We start from the raw sequence: 16,642 nt of genomic DNA on the forward strand, positions 1-16,642 counted from the left end.
TTCAAGGGAGGTTGGATTTAGACTACTTGTGGCTATGTAAAGATTCTAGGCTGATCCCTTTCTTAACACCTCCCAAAGATACTGCCACTTCTTCTGAAATTTATTACGTAGACAGACAGATAATTAGAATTGAATAGAATAGAATGTTGTTTGGTGGGCCCCAGGGGAAGAGCCTTCTCTGTGGCAGCCCCGGCCCCCTGGAACCAACTCCCCCAGAGATTAGAACGGCCCCCACCCTCCTTGTCTTTCGCAAATTACTTAAGACCCACCTTTGTCGCCAGTCATGGGGGAGTTAAGTTATCCTTTCCCCCTAGGCTATTACAAGTTATGCATGGTATGTTTGTGTGTATGTTTGGTTTTTTTATAATAAGGGTTTTTTAGTTGTTTTTATTAATTGGATGGTTCATGTTGTTTTACCACTGTTGTTAGCCGCCTTGAGTCTGCGGAGAGGGGCGGCATACAAATCCAATAAATAAATAAAATCAATCAATCAATAAATAATAAGCTTGAAATAGATCTATACTAGTCTCCCTTCATTTTCATTATCAGCAAAATATGTTACACACACATACACACATGTATGTATGTTCGTACGTACATATATACTGTACATACGCACGTACTTATGTATATATATTCCTATATCTTTGTACAGTAGAAGGGGAAAAAATTATATAGGAGAAAAATTGTTGGAGAGCCGTAATAAAATGTGGCTATATTCAATGCGGTATTTTTATGCTCATAGCTTTAAAACAATGCCAGGCTCTCCCTCCTTCTCCTTTTCTCTTCCTTCCTTCCAACAAGATTACTTAGATAAGGGAAGATTGCTTGGCATGGGCTTGCTTCAGTGTTGGTTGTGGTAATGAACACTCCCCCCGCACACGCACACACCCATCTGTAATGACAACATGATGTTTCATTCTGTAGAATTTCATTCCACCATTTGAATCAAACATTGATGAAGGCTCTACTGCCAGCAGCTGTTCAGAGACAATTTAATTCCAGCTGTGATAATTCACCGTGTCAGACATTGGCTGTTATATGTTGATACAACAGCTCTCCAAATTTGCATTTTTATCAAAAGGAACAAATGTTTTGAACATTTCAGTGCAGATGGCATTTAAACACACGCACCGGGGTTTTTGTTGTTGTTGCTGTTTTTGTTGTTGTTGTTACTGAGGATTGGGGTGGGGGGGGGTTCTCTCTTCCCGAAAGTAATCTAAGAGAAAAAAGCATGACAAAATTAATAGCTCTTACAGTCATAATGGGCAGCGCAAATAAATCTATCTATCTATCTATCTATCTATCTATCTATCTATCTATCTATCTATCTATCTATCTATCTATCTATCTATCTACCTATCTACCTATCTACCTACCTACCTACCTACCTACTTACCTATCTAACATGTATAGAATAATAAGAGTTCAAATCATTTAGAATAAGACTACAGTGGTACCTCAACTTACAGACTTAATTCATTCCGTGACCAGGTTCTTAAGTTGAAAAGTTTGTAAGGAGAAGCCATTTTTCCCATAGGAATCAATGTAAAAGCAAATCATGCATGCAAACCCATTAGGAAAGAAATAAAAGCTCGGAATTTGGATGGGAAGAGGAGGAGGAAGAAGAAGAGGAGGAGGACAGTCACTGCTGAAGGAAGATGGTGAGATGAGGGGAATAAAAAAAATCCAAAACTTTAACGCTTAAAAAAAAAGGGGGACTCTGAGGCGACCAGGAGGAGGAGCATGCGCCTCCTATACACCCAGTGTGAGGCTGTCTCCCATACACTGCGCCAGAGAGAGAAACCCAGGGGGAATAGCAGGAAACTGGCCAGGCCTTCGTGCCACTCTCAAATTTCCTGGGAAATTTTTCTGAGCTTGGGTTCTTAAGTAGAAAATGGTTCTTAAGAAGAGGCAAAAAAATCTTGAACACCTGGTTCTTATCCATAAAAGTTCTCAAGTAGAGGCGTTCTTAGGTAGAGGTACCACTGTATTTTGGACACTAGCCTTTCTCTACATATAGATTAGGTTTATTTTATCCACTTTATCTACATATTGCTTGTAGCAATCATAGCGTGAGATAGTTTTGATTCTTGTTTCTTCTTGTTATTTTTACGTTTAAACCCTAGGGATGCATTCAGAAAACGCGACAAATACAATCATCTTTGGAAAACGTGCGGCAGAATAGAATAGATGTGTTGCAGAGGGAACAGATAGATAACCCAATTATTGGAGTTTACTCTCGCCCACCACAGAATACTCCGTTTTTGCAAACTGAATTCCTCTGCCATGTTTGACTTAATTTAGACTTGGAAGGACTACAGGACAGTTGAAGATAGATAGATAGATAGATAGATAGATAGATAGATAGATAGATAGATAGATAGATAGATAGATAGATAGATAGGTAGATGGGTGGGTGGGTGGGTGGGTGATCAATGGATGTATGTCTGATGGACAGAGAGATGGATAAATTGATAGAGAGAAACAGACAGATAAGGATGAATCTAATTTATCTATCTATCTGGATGAATCTAAATTATCTACTTACCTACCTATCTGCCTGCCTACCTACCTACCTACCTACCTATCTATGTCTGTCTGTCTGTCTATCCATCCATCCATCCATCCATCCATCCATCCATCCATCCATCCATCATGTCATATTCTGCTGGGGATGACTGCTTTGCAGCCATCACATTATGGGTAAATTTATTTACCGAGTTTACAACATTAGGCAACATTTTCAATCTGCGCTTGTCACATCTTAATGCTTATACAGTATTGCATTTCAATCTGACGCCCACCAGTTTACTTGTGTCTTTAACCCTTTAAAAAAAAACACCACAACCTAGCCTGAGAAGTTGAAGTGGATTGTTTGTTTTTGCTAAAAGCTGGGCCTGTTTTCATAAAAGCTGTCACCCGGTTTTGTTTCCTTTAAAAACAAACAAAAAACCAACCAACCCCATCCTGGAGCACCTTAAATATTTATTGAAATAATATTTCAAATGATAATTATGATGGTAATGAAGACAGTCAAATGCCAGATATCAGGAACGAGTGTTTATCCATATTGTTAATGCGATATGTTAGATTTCATTAAGCCGTAATGGAGTAGTAAATGAGTCACAAATTATCACTGCATCTGTTACCAGGCAGCTTTTCCGTGCCAACTCCAACTGCAAAATGTAGCCATAGGGTTATTTTTATTAGCCAAATGCCTTCTGTGCCCGGTGCATCCTTTTGTGTTGGTGAACTTCAAGTCTGTAGACTATGAATCTCTCCTCTCCCTCTCGTTTTTAAATATTGAAACAGGAATAAATATCTCCCTGGATGCAAAGCAAGAGCTTTTGGGCCTGAGATTAAGTTGCAATATTGGTACCCATGTGCTTTGTGTGTGTGTTTGTGTGTTTGTGTGCCTGCTTGATTTTCTCGAGATGGTTTTTATTTCTGCAGACGCCTGTCTGCTGCCGTCTCCTTCCTGATGGGAGAGGCATAATGACAGCTGACAGTTTTTCATCGGGAAGAAAAAGGGAGTCCTCCTTCTTTTCCCCCCCTCCCTCTTCCTTGCATTTCGGTTTCCACTTTCTCTCCAGCAGTTATTAATTTATATCATCATTAACGGTTTGAAGGATGACAATTTCTAGCCCTCTTAATGAGAAGATTCACCAAACGTATCATTTTTAAATTAGCTGGCATTAAGTCGGTCTTCTGGACAATGTAAATAATGCATGAAGTGACATTGTAGGCTGAGCAAAACAATAATAATAACAATAACAATAACAATAACAATAATAATAATAATAATAATATCAGCAACAACAACAATAATAATAATACATAAGGTAAAGTCTTTTAATTCAAGCTGAACTCCAGATAACTAGATAAAGAGGATCGTACAACAACAACAACAATAATAATAATAATAATAATAATCCAGCATAGTGATCCCGTTTGCTGTGTTGTGTTGACATGATGATGATGATGATGATGATGATGATGATGATGCAAAGCCTTTTAATTCAGGCTCAGCTCCAGGTAACTAGATGAATAGGACTGTGACTTTTTCTGGGCAACAACAGAAAGTATATGGCCATGCTGTTTTTGGTGACGCCATCCGTTGTGACCACACACAACAGAATTCCCACAAAACAACACAATACCTGTGCTAGTTAATGTCTTTATTAAAGCTTTATTTAAACTGGGTTTTCCTTGGCAATAATGGCTCAAAAACTCTTTTAAATGTTTGTGTTATTTGGCTTCTTTGTGATACTAATCTGGACAACCACCCAAGAGGTTGTGTTGTGAAGAAGCTCCAAAAATAACTACAGTGGTTTTAAAAATAGTCAACAGATAGTTTTGGAGTAGCAATGTTGTTTATGTATGGTGCTGGATGGGACATTTTTCACCCTAACTAGGGCTGAATAACTGAAATATCAATGGATTCATAATGAAAAGAATTTATGGGCCATCGTTGGGTGAAAACTCTACTTTGGGTTGAGAAGCAAGGTTGAAATCCAGCAGGTTTTGACAGGTTTAGGAGAACCAGTAGTGGAAATTTTGAGTAGTTCAGACAACTGGCTAATACCACCTCCGGGTGATCCCAGACTTGGGTGGGAATGGAGATTTTACAATATCCCTTCCCCTGGAGTGGAGAGGGAATGGGGATTTTGCAGTATCCTTCCCCCAGGAGTGGGGAGGTATGGGGATTTTATTGATTGGATTTATTAATTGGATTTATACGCCATCCCTCTCCAAGGATTTTGCAGTATCCTGTCCTTGCCACGCCCACCAAGCCACGCCCACAGAACTGGTAGTAAAAAAAAATGGAGAGGGAGATAGAGATAGGGGAAGAATACAAAATATAGAAGGAAAGCAGATGCGAGATAAAAGTACAAAAGGTGCAAATTTAGGCATTTTGGACAGAAATGTATAGTAATTATATACGTTTTGATATTATGGTATATGTATGGATGTTTATGTATAGTTGGTGAAAAATATAAAACTTTTTTTTTTTTAAATAGGGAATTTGAAATAGGATTCTAAACTTTCATACGTATGAGCTATAAGTCTTTGCTGTACATATGTGCACTGCCAAACTTGGGAGCATTTATGGTAGTGTCAGAACAATTTGTAAGCTGAATGTTCTGGTTTGTTTTTACTAATACAGTATATCGAAAAAGTGGCAATTTTGTTCTCCAGCTTACAAAAAACAAACCCATCCCAGGCAAGCCGATGTTCCCTCCAACAACAAAGACAGATGTTGCTAATTAAGTGTGCATTAAAAAACAGTTAATACTGTTACACCATTAAAGCCACACGATAATGAGAGTTGAGTCTTTAATCTGAAGGATGTGAAGAGCTGGGCAGATGTGAAACACGCTGCACACTTATGACTTAACAATTAGACTCAGATTGTGAGAAGTGTAAAAGAATTCTTTTCTAAAACAGGGTCCCAAAGGGGCACTTTCTTTGTTTTTCCTTGAAGAGCTTCTTTAGTTCTGAAGTACTACTACTACTACTACTACTACTACTACTACTACTACTACTAGTAGTAGTAGTTGTTCTTCTTGTTCTTGTTCTTTTTGTTGTTGTTGTGTTGTTGTTGTTGTTGTTCTTCTTCTTCTTCTTCTTCTTCTTCTTCCTGTTCTTCTTCCTGTTCTTCTTCTTGTTCTTCTTCTTGTTCTTCTTGTTCTTCTTGTTCTTCTTGTTCTTCTTGTTCTTCTTGTTCTTCTTGTTCTTCTTGTTCTTCTTGTTCTTGTTCTTCTTGTTCTTGTTCTTCTTCTTGTTGTTCTTCTTCTTGTTCCTCCTCCTCCTCCTCCTCTTCTTCTTCTTCTTCTTCTTCTTCTTCTTCTTCTTCTTCTTCTTCCTGTTCTTCTTCTTGTTGTTGTTATTGTTCTTCTTCTTCTTCTTGTTCTTCTTCTTCTTCTTCTTGTTCTTCTTGTTCTTGTTCTTCTTCTTCTTCTTCTTCTTCTTGTTCTTCTTCTTGTTCCTCCTCCTCCTCTTCTTCTTCTTCTCCTTCTCCTTCTCCTTCTCCCTCTCCCTATCATTATCATTATCATTATCATTATTTATTAGATTTGTATGCCCCCCTTCTCCGAAAACTTGGGGTAGTTGAACTGAAGAAGCTTCTTGGATGAGAAGCAAAATATGTTCAAGTAAAGACAAAAACAGCCCAGGTGCCTCTTGAAAAAAGCACCTGGATGGACTGAGAATCTCCATAGGCAATTTTTTTTTTAGTGTGTTTGTTGTGGTGCGATTGTAACAAAGCATGTGTTTATTTCTTTTTTTCTTCTAGCAAACGTTCCATACTCCAAGCCTTGGCGACGAAGAGTTTGAGATCCCACCGATTACGCCACCCCCTGAACTGGATCCCACGAATTTAGGGATGGCTGACATCCTCCTGCCTTTCCAAGGCCTCAGTGATCAGTTGGGAGCTCAAGGAAATGAGTTCACGCCTCAGTTTCCACCCCAGAGTTTGGATCTGCCTTCTATCACAGTATCTCGAAACTTGGTGGAACAAGATGGCATCATCCAAAGCAATGGGATACATCTGGTAGGAACATATTTATTTATTTATTTATTTATTTATCTATCTATCTATCTATCTATCTATCTATCTATCTATCTATCTTTCTATCTATCATTCATTCATTCATTCATTCATTCATTCATTCATTCATTCATTCATTCATTCATAGAAACATAGAAGACTGTTGGCAGAAAAAGACCTCATGGTCCATCTAGTCTGCCCTTATACTATTTCCAGTATTTTATCTTAGGATGGATCTATGTTTATCCCAGGCATGTTTAAATTCAGTTACTGTGGATTTATCAACCACATCTGCTGGAGGTTTGTTCCAAGGATCTACTCCTCTTTCAGTGAAATAATATTTCCTCACGTTGCTTTTGATCTTTCCCCCAACTAACTTCAGATTGTGTCCCCTTGTTCTTGTGTTCACTTTCCTATTAAAAACACTTCCCTCCTGGACCTTATTTAACCCTTTAACATATTTAAATGTTTCGATCATGTCCCCCCTTTTCCTTCTGTCCTCCAGACTATACAGATTGAGTTCATGAAGTCTTTCCTGATACGTTTTATGCTTAAGACCTTCCACCATTCTTGTAGCCTGTGTTTGGACCCGTTCATTCATTCATTCATTCATTCATTCATTCATTCATTCATTCATTCAATTTTTATGCCGCCCTTTTCCTTAGACTCAGGGCGGCTTACAACATGTTAGCAATAGCACTTTTTAACAGAGCCAGCATATTGCCCCCACAATCCGGGTCCTCATTTTACCCACCTCGGAAGGATGGAAGGCTGAGTCAACCTGAGCCAGTGATGAGATTTGAACCACTGACCTTCAGATCTACAGTCAGCTTCAGTGGCCTGCAGTACAGCACTCTACCTGCTGCGCCACCCCAGCTCCTATTAGTTCTCCACCCTCCCCAAATATTCTGAATATCCACGGTATCTATTTTATTGCAGCTGGAAACTGTTGCTCATAGATGTAACCTTCAGGTTTCAAGAATTATTCCCGTTTCAATATATCTTGCCCAATATTGAAAATATATCTGTAAAGTCTGTGACTTAACTATCAATACTGATTTAACAACTTGACAACAAAGATGCAATTAAAAAATTGGGAAGCCGGGTACTGCTGCATGCCGCCATTCTACGAATGTAGATTAATATCATAATTATTTTATGGCCCCGTAGTTAGTTCTTTCAGATACAGAAAACCCAATTGACCATGAAATGAAATTTCATAGTTAAAATGCCTCTTTTATGTTTTTTTTATTGCAGTCATAAAAAAGGGGGCTCCAAGGAAGGATCATTCATAAAATATACAATTTAAATAAAGGAATTTTATTATTAATAAATATGTATCACTTTAATAAAGTGCATATTTTAAATAAGTAATGACGGGCATGTATCAACGCGGCTTGGAAATATTTGGGATGATGTTAATCTTGAAGAGGCAAAGGGAACGCAGGATGAAATCTGGTTATTTTTAGTGGATGTTTTTCTTGCTTAATATTGCTGTGAGAAGAGAATAGAAACATAGAAGTCTGACGGTAGAAAAAGACCTCATGGTCCATCTAGTCTGCCCTTATACTATTTCCTGTATTTTATCTTAGGCTGGATATACAGTAGTCCCTCACCTATCGCTGGTGTTACGTTCCAGACCTGGCCGCGATAGGTGAAATCCGCGATGGGGAATTTATCGACTGATAGTACTTATTTAAATATTTATATTGTAATTGTTTGGTAGGTTTTCATTGTTTTAAGTGTTTATAAACCCTTCCCACACAGTATTTATTTTAGATACAGTATTTAAATACAGTATTTACAATTTTAGATATTTTATTTTTTTTGAAAAACCTGCCGATCGAGTTCCGTGGGCTGTTTAAATCTGCTGATCGACTTCCTCAGAAACCCACGATGAAGTGAAGCCGCAGTAGGTGAAGCGCAGTATAGCGAGGGACTACTGTATGTTTATCCCAGGCATGTTTAAATTCAGTTACTGTGGATTTATCTACCACGTCTGCTGGAAGTTTGTTCCAAGGATCTACTACTCTTTCAGTAAAATAATATTTTCTCACGTTGCTTTTGATCTTTCCCCCAACTAACTTCAGATTGTGTCCCCTTGTTCTTGTGTTCACTTTCCTATTAAAAACACTTCCCTCCTGGACCTTATTTAACCCTTTAACATATTTAAATGTTTCGATCATGTCCCCCCTTTTCCTTCTATCCTCCAGACTATACAAATTGAGTTCATTAAGTCTTTGCTGATACGTTTTATGCTTAAGAACTTCCACCATTCTTGTAGCCCGTCTTTGGACCCGTTCAATTTTGTCAATATCTTTTTGTAGGTGAGGTCTCCAGAACTGAACACAGTATTATTCCAAATGTGGTCTCACTAGCACTCTATATAGCGGGATCATAATCTCCCTCTTCCTGCTTGTTATACCTCTAGCTATGCAGCCAAGCATCCTACTTGCTTTCCCTACCGCCTGACTGCACTGTTCACCCATTTTGAGACTGTCAGAAACCACGACACCTAAACCCTTTTCTTCTGACGTTTTTGCTAACACAGAACTGCCAATACAATACTCAGATGGAGGATTCCTTTTCCCCAAGTGCATTATTTTACATTTGGATCTCAGACTTTTACATCTCAGACTTCTAGGGGCAGCATTTTGGTCAACACCAATCTATGCATAAAAACCAGGATTTGATGGATTTCGAAAAGAATAAGAGCATGGAAGCAATCTAGTTTCTTGGAAAACATTGTTCTAACGAAAGTCTAGAAGCTTCATCTCATGGTCTCTGAAGATGACAAAAGGGCTGCCAAATAACCCTACCCTCCTGATTTTTTTTTGGAGAAGACTGTTTCATGCATATCCAGGCCTAAGCCATGTTGAGTTGTTCCTGAGAACACAACTTGTTTCAATCTTGGATGTTTTTGGAAACCTCCCTATTCCGGGCAGTTTTATCTAGCCACGGATCATTCTTTTAATTGGATTTATGGATTGACCCTGTTGAGATGTCCAGCAGAATGTCACCTTGAAGAAATGTCATGAAATTTTCAAGCGTCAACGGCAAAGAAATGAAATGTACTTGGGCAAAAGCTATGATTAATATACCGTGTCTCCAGATTTATTCTGAATACTGCCTGACAAGTGCACCTACAAACTTGAATATAAAACCGCCAGAGGCATGAGTAAAAATAGGTTATGTCAGGGTTCACCCATGTTTCCCTCGGGGCCTTGAGTTGACTAGCTACATAACAGTACTTTTACGGGCTCCTCTTAAGATTTGCTGCCAGAAGACAATCAGAATAATAAATAATGCTTTACATTCCATTAGTAAGTTTGGGTGGCTGTATTTTAAGTGCCAGTAAGCAGTTTTATTGTCGAACTCAACGGTCTCCCCAATTATTGAAGATGGCTGTCGCTGGATTAACATTTTCCTACCTCTTTCAAGAAAAGATTAATCAGACAGCTCAGGAAGCCTTGTCTTACATTCCCTAACTAGCCTGTGTCTCTTTTTATGTTTGTAAACAGAGAGGGACAATTTTTCATATTGCTGATGAGTTTATGATTATGGACAGGAATGAAAGATGCATTTATCTTCATTGAAATGCATTGTTAGGTTGAGGTTTCCTTTCCATTAAAAGAGAGAGAGAGAGAAAGAGAAGGAGAAAGGGAGAAGGCATAGAGTATCATTAGCATTGGCATTTTAATAATATGTTAATGCAAAATATCAACATTCTTAAATGAATTACTGGAGGGAAAAATTGAATAAAGTACCATTTGTGTTCAGAAAAGCACCCAGGGCACATAACAAAATATTGGGGGTGGGTGGCTATATATATACATCTAGACATAAGCAGATGGAAACCCGTTAACAAACACCATCACAAAAAAGCTTCTAGAGTTGTTAACCTGATCCTACGCAGCTTCTGCTCAGGCAATCTCACACTACTCACAAGAGCCTACAAAACTTTTGCCAGACCCATCCTAGACTACTGCTCATCTGTCTGGAACCCATACCACATCTCAGACATCAACACCCTTGAAAATGTCCAGAGATATTTCACCAGAAGAGTCCTTCATTCCTCCACTCGAAACAGAATACCCTACGAAAATAGACTAACAATCCTGGGCCTAGAAAGCCTAGAACTGCGGCGCCTAAAACACGATTTGAGTATTGCGCACAAGATCATATGCTGCAACGTCCTCCCGGTCTATGACTACTTCAGCTTCAACCGCAACAACACAAGAGCACGCAACAGTTTCAAACTTAATACGAACCACTCCAAACTTGACTGTAAAAAATATGATTTCAGCAATCGAGTTATCGAAGCGTGGAACTCATTACCGGACTCAATTGTGTCAACCCCTAACCCCCAACATTTCTCCCTTAGACTCTCCACGGTTGACCTCTCCAGGTTCCTAAGAGGCCAATAAGGGGCGTACCTAAGTGCACTGGTGTGCCTTTCGTCCCCTGTCCAATTGTCTTTCCTTTCTCTCACTTATCATATATATTTTCATTCTTTCATATATCCTCTCCTCTAAGTTCACTTTACCCTTATATATATTACTACTATATTCCTATGTATTTGTGTATTGGACAAATGAATAAATAAAATAAATAAATAAAAAATAAAACAAAACAAATCATTACAAACCAAAGCAAAACCCTGACTGTGGACGATCTCCTGAGAAATTATTTTAATTCGCGAAGGGACGACCATTCTACAAAGCTGTTCCTTGGGCTCCGTTGGGTTCCATGTTTTTTTAATTTTTATTTTTATCATACTCTTCTCCTTTTGTTTCCTTCCCCCCCCCCAAAAAAAACCCCCTTTAAACATCTCTCTCTGTCTAAGCTGCCCAACCCGCTGAGTAGCACTGACATCAGTAGTACATCAATTTCAGAAAGTGGATTATTTTTACCAGACAGCTATTGTGACATATTGGGTCAGTCATAAATGAAAGATATTCATGCAAGCATGCAATACTTGTAATGAAGTCTCACTCTGACCTTCTGTATGATTGATTCTGTAATTTAGTTTTCTCAGGCACTGCCTGAAATGAAATGAAATCATGTTGAACAAGTTTTGAATACCCACAGTGCACCAGGAGAAGAAAAATCTGTAGCCCTAGAGGCTTGGGAGGAGAGCAGCTGAACAATTTATCTCCACGCTATTATAGCCTTTGCCAACATTCAAGATTTTTTTTTTCTCTCTCTCTCTCTTTCTCCCTCTCTCTCTCTTTTCTTATTTGGCTTAAATACTTAATTCTTCAGGTAGCTGTAAATGGGAAAATAAAATGCTGTTCAGATTTAAAATGACAGCACCGGAGTACGTGTAAGGGACTGATAAAATATCTTGAATAGAACTGACCTTTTATGTTGCCGAAAGTTACGGAGGGATTCATCCTAATAATTACCATATAGATTATTTTTTATTTCTTTCCTGCAATGAAACATTTCAGGGAGCAGCGGTGCTGATTGAATGAAAATTGAACTTGTTAACATTCTCACAGCTTAGCCTGTTGTACATAAGAGAAGGTTAGCTTTGATGAATTTTGAAATTCCTTTTTTTTTTTTAATTTCCAGATATCTAAGAAACAGACGGGGAAATAATTGCCTTTTTTCTCCCCCAGCCTACATTTTTATTTTCTACTTCTTTTTTCTTTTATTAAAAATAAATTACAGTACCTCCAGTTTTTACCAAAAAAAAAAAAATAATACATCATTTTTGTCGGATGGGTGTAAAAATTATTTTTTCCTAAAAATGAGGTTTTGGAAGATTTTAAAAATGTCACAGTGCTTTGGGGGCACGAGCTTACTTAGATGAAAATAGATGTTGCGAGGAGATTATGTGAGATTAATGTGGTATGCTGTTCTATAAAAATTATACTGCTTTCATTTCATCCAGAATAAGATTTTTTTTTTATCAAACTAAGAGATCTAGAGATTGGGAAATCCATTTGTCTGAAATGTTTTAGGGTCTCCTGTATGAAGAGAGGGTTGGATTAGAGGAATTGCCTGGTGCACCAGTTGTGGCCCTATCTGGACCGGGATTCACTGCTCACAGTCACTCATGCCCTCATCACCTCGAGGCTCGACTACTGTAACGCTCTGTACATGGGGCTACCTTTGAAAAGTGTTTGGAAACTTCAGATCGTGCAGAATGCAGCTGCGAGAGCAATCATGGGCTTTCCCAAATATGCCCATGTTACACCAACACTCCGCAGTCTGCATTGGTTGCCGATCAGTTTCCGGTCACAATTCAAAGTGTTGGTTATGACCTATAAAGCCCTTCATGGCACCGGACCAGATTATCTCAGGGACCGCCTTCTGCTGCACGAATCCCAGCGACCAGTTAGGTCCCACAGAGTGGGTCTTCTCCGGGTCCCGTCAACTAAACAATGCCACTTGGCAGGACCCAGGGGAAGAGCCTTCTCTGTGGCGGCCCCAGCCCTCTGGAACCAACTCACCCCAGAGATTAGAATTGCCCTCACCCTCCTTGCCTTTTGTAAGCTCCTTAAAACCCACCTCTGTCGCCAGGCATGGGGGAATTGAGATGCTCTTTCCCCCTAGGCCTTTACAATTTCATGTATGGTATGTCTGAATGTATGTTTGGTTTTTTTATATTAATGGGTTTTTAATCATTTTTAGTATTTATTGGATTATTATTGTACATTGTTTTATTATTGCTGTTAGCCGCCCTGAGTCTCCGGAGAGGGGCGGCATACTAATCCAATAAATAAATAAATAAATAAACTCCAAGACCCCCTTCCAATTCTATCATCTGCTCCATGGAAATTCCACCAGATGCCTGCTTTCTAAGTGTTAGCTTCATTAATAAAACAATATCCAACATTGTAATGTACAACACATGGAAACATTTTATCTTCTGTTCACCATGATTTACAAATAATTATTATCATCTTATTCTTTTAAGAATCGGTGATGGATATGATGAAAATTATTAAATAAAAGCATGATTTAATGATTTAAAGCCCTGGTTCCCACACGGGGAGGGGGGCAATTTGATTTTTAGTGGGGTCAATTGGAACCTTGTTTAAACCAAGTTAATGGCCTTTTAAGCTTCCGCTGTGTATGTTAGGAGTTCACCTTTTTAATAGTAAGAATTATATGTCATGGCATCAGGATTTTAGAGATGCTTAGGTGGGGCATAGCCAAAAAAAAAGGTTGGGAACCACTGATTTAAAGCATCATCGGATCTTCTTGTCAATCCATATAGGTTAAGAAGCATCTGGGGGCTGTTTCACCTTAATCTTTGTATGTTGGTCTGTTTACTTTAATTTTTAACCGTGTTATGACACAAAAAAATGAGGCATTGCAGATGGTTATTTTCTATTCTTATTAAGAACTTGTGTTTTTCAAAGTAAGAAACGAATGGAGATAACTTGAAATATTATGGAGACAATACAGTACTCCAAATCTAAATTTGTATTGGTTTTCAAATTCTTACAAAACCCCTATTTTTTTTAACTACAAAGACAAATAGAGAATGCACTGTGTAGGCATTTTTCCAGCTTAGTTCCTTCATGAAATGCTTACTTCCACTGTTGTTGTATATTTGTTTTAATATATAGTTTCTTTTTATTATAAACTTTATGACATGGATATGGATAAAATGAACGAGTGTGTTTATAATTAGGACAATGTTATATTGATGTTATTTTGTATATCACAACTAAAATGTTTTATTTCAAGCTTCATTAATATGTTTAGTGATGGGTACAAGAAGTCTTTATTATTTTGAACATGACAACATTCTTGCTGTCACACTGACATTGCTAAGGCAGGGAAATTATGGAACACAATTTTCTTTCCTAAGTGTGCAACATTGATTCAGCCCAGACCAAGTCACTTTCCAAAAAGGAGTTGATGGAGCCAAGATTAAAAAAAAGAAACTAATCTTCATTTATTTCTTATATTTTTCCATCTAACTAATATTAACTACCTTGTGTTTAATAAATTTCTTCTTCTCAATCTGGCTTGTACCTAGAACTTTATTAATAAGCAGTGCAGCTCACCCAATAGAGGTCTTATATGAATCTACCCAAGTGCTCCCATCACTTTCTACATTGCTACAATATAGTCTTCAAGGGCAGCCCCATGCTGAAGGGGAAGATTCCAGCCATTTCCAGAGATCTAGGTGTTTGCATAAAGGAGGCCTGGTCGTTTGTGCCCAAATCAACTTGATTTATTCCATGTTCCATCAGTTTATTTTCTTGGTTCTCAGATGTTCTCCAACACCAAAGTTCATAAGTGTCGGTGTTCTTCTTGTCTTGTCCCTTTTAACGTTCAAAATTCCATTAACAGCCCTCCATTCCTTCTCTGTTTCAGGATCATACCCATACAGGGATGCCTCAGTACCGTCAAGACCATTCTTTGATCATGAGATCCGTTGTCCACATGGCGGAAGCTGCTCGTTCGGGAATTATGACTCCTAACCAGCTTACTACTATTAACCAGTCCCAGCTAAGTGCTCAACTGGGATTAAATCTAGGGAGTAACAACTTACCACACACGTCTCCTTCCCCACCTGCCAGCAAGTCAGCAACTCCTTCTCCATCCAGTTCTATCAACGAGGAAGACGCAGATGATCCCAACAGAGTAAGTTACACCATGTCTCAGTCAATCAGTCAAGGAACCCAAAGCTTTAAACTTTTGGTGCTTTTGCTCAGGAAAGATTTCAGAACCCTTGCGCCGTGGTGACACAGTGGTTAGAGTACAGTACTGCAGGCTATTTCTGCTGGCTGCCTGCAATTTGGCAGTTCAAATCTCAACAGGCTCAAGGTTGACTCAGCCTTCCGTCCTACCGAGGTCGGTAAAACGAGGACCCAGATTATTGGGGAGGCCAATAGGCTGTCTCTGTAAACAGCTTAGAGGGGGCTGTAAAGCATTGTAAAGCAGTATATAAGTCTTAAGTGCTATTGCTTGCTCACAATAACAGATTTTCAGATAATAGGGAGGAGTTGCCTATCTGAGGATAGGATAATAATAATAATAATAATAATAATAATAATAATAATAATAATAATTATTATTATTATTATTATTATTATTATTATTATTATTATTTGTTGGATTTGTATGCCGCCCCTCTCCGTAGACTCGGGGCGGCTAACAACAACAATAAAAACAACATGTACAATCCAATAGTAAAAACAACTAAAAACCCTTATTATAAAACCAAACATACACACAAACATACCATGCATAACTTGTAATGGCCTAGGGGGAAGGGCTATCTCAACTCCCCCATGCCTGGCGGTATAAATGAGCCTTGAGTAGTTTACGAAAGACAGGGAGGGTGGGGGCAGTTCTAATCTCCTGGGGGAGTTGGTTCCAGAAGGCCGGGGCCGCCACAGAGAAGGCTCTTCCCCTGGGGCCCGCCAAACGACATTGTTTAGTCGACGGGACCCGGAGAAGGCCAACTCTGTGGGACCTTATCGGCCGCTGGGATTCGTGCGGTAGTAGGCGGTTCTGGAAGTAATCTGGTCCATTGCCATGTAGGGCTTTTAAAGGTCATGACCAACACTTTGAATTGTGACCGGAAACTAATCGGCAGCCAATGCAAGCCACGGAGTGTTGAAGAAACGTGGGCGAATCTTGGAAGCCCCACGATGGCTAACCTACGGCGTGTAAATGTTTTATTGCAACACTATGCAAGAAAAAACGAATAGATAGTAGCAAGATAGTAATGGGTGGGTTGGTCGATTGGTTGGCTGGATAGTTTGGGTTTCTTTGTAACAAAAAACTAGGGTTCAATATATACATGGGCACCAAGGTTATCCAGCTTTTATTGCATAGAGGTTCTTTGTGACTTTTGCAAAAGGAGGAAGTTACCTGCATAAAGGTTCTCTTGAATAGATTCCTGCCTTGCAAATGCAATCCTTTTGTTTGTCAGCTCTGGTTGCAGTGCTTTTGACATTTTCACATGCCACCTCGTTGGGTATTCCTGCTTTAAAAACAAACAAACAAACAAACCTGATTCATTTCTTCCTAAAAAAAAAAAAAAGCAGAGTTCACCTTTTCCATTAAGTGGTGCTCTTCAGTTTGCTTTCATCTTGAGAGTAAATGACCATC

The 16,642-nt window shown here is 38.8% G+C and overlaps 1 protein-coding gene and 1 long non-coding RNA gene across 2 annotated transcripts in view; one reads left to right on the top strand and one right to left on the bottom strand.

Moving 5' to 3' along the window:
* Positions 1-16,642, top strand: part of TOX3 (TOX high mobility group box family member 3) — a 100,742-nt gene that overhangs the window by 77,508 nt on the left and 6,592 nt on the right. The window contains exons 3-4 of the mRNA XM_070760182.1: positions 6,299-6,556; positions 14,897-15,166. Of these exons, the coding sequence (XP_070616283.1) occupies positions 6,299-6,556; positions 14,897-15,166 (528 nt within the window). The remainder of the gene's footprint in view (positions 1-6,298; positions 6,557-14,896; positions 15,167-16,642) is intronic.
* The window catches only part of LOC139171763 (uncharacterized), a 17,202-nt gene continuing 1,709 nt past the window's right edge, over positions 1,150-16,642 (bottom strand). Inside the window, exons 2-3 of the long non-coding RNA XR_011559801.1 lie at positions 16,403-16,514; positions 1,150-1,219 (exon numbers count right to left, since the gene is read on the bottom strand). This is a non-coding gene — a long non-coding RNA (uncharacterized lncRNA). The remainder of the gene's footprint in view (positions 1,220-16,402; positions 16,515-16,642) is intronic.

Source organism: Erythrolamprus reginae, chromosome 9 (genome assembly GCF_031021105.1).
Source record: "Erythrolamprus reginae isolate rEryReg1 chromosome 9, rEryReg1.hap1, whole genome shotgun sequence".
NCBI classification, from domain to species: domain Eukaryota; kingdom Metazoa; phylum Chordata; class Lepidosauria; order Squamata; family Dipsadidae; genus Erythrolamprus; species Erythrolamprus reginae.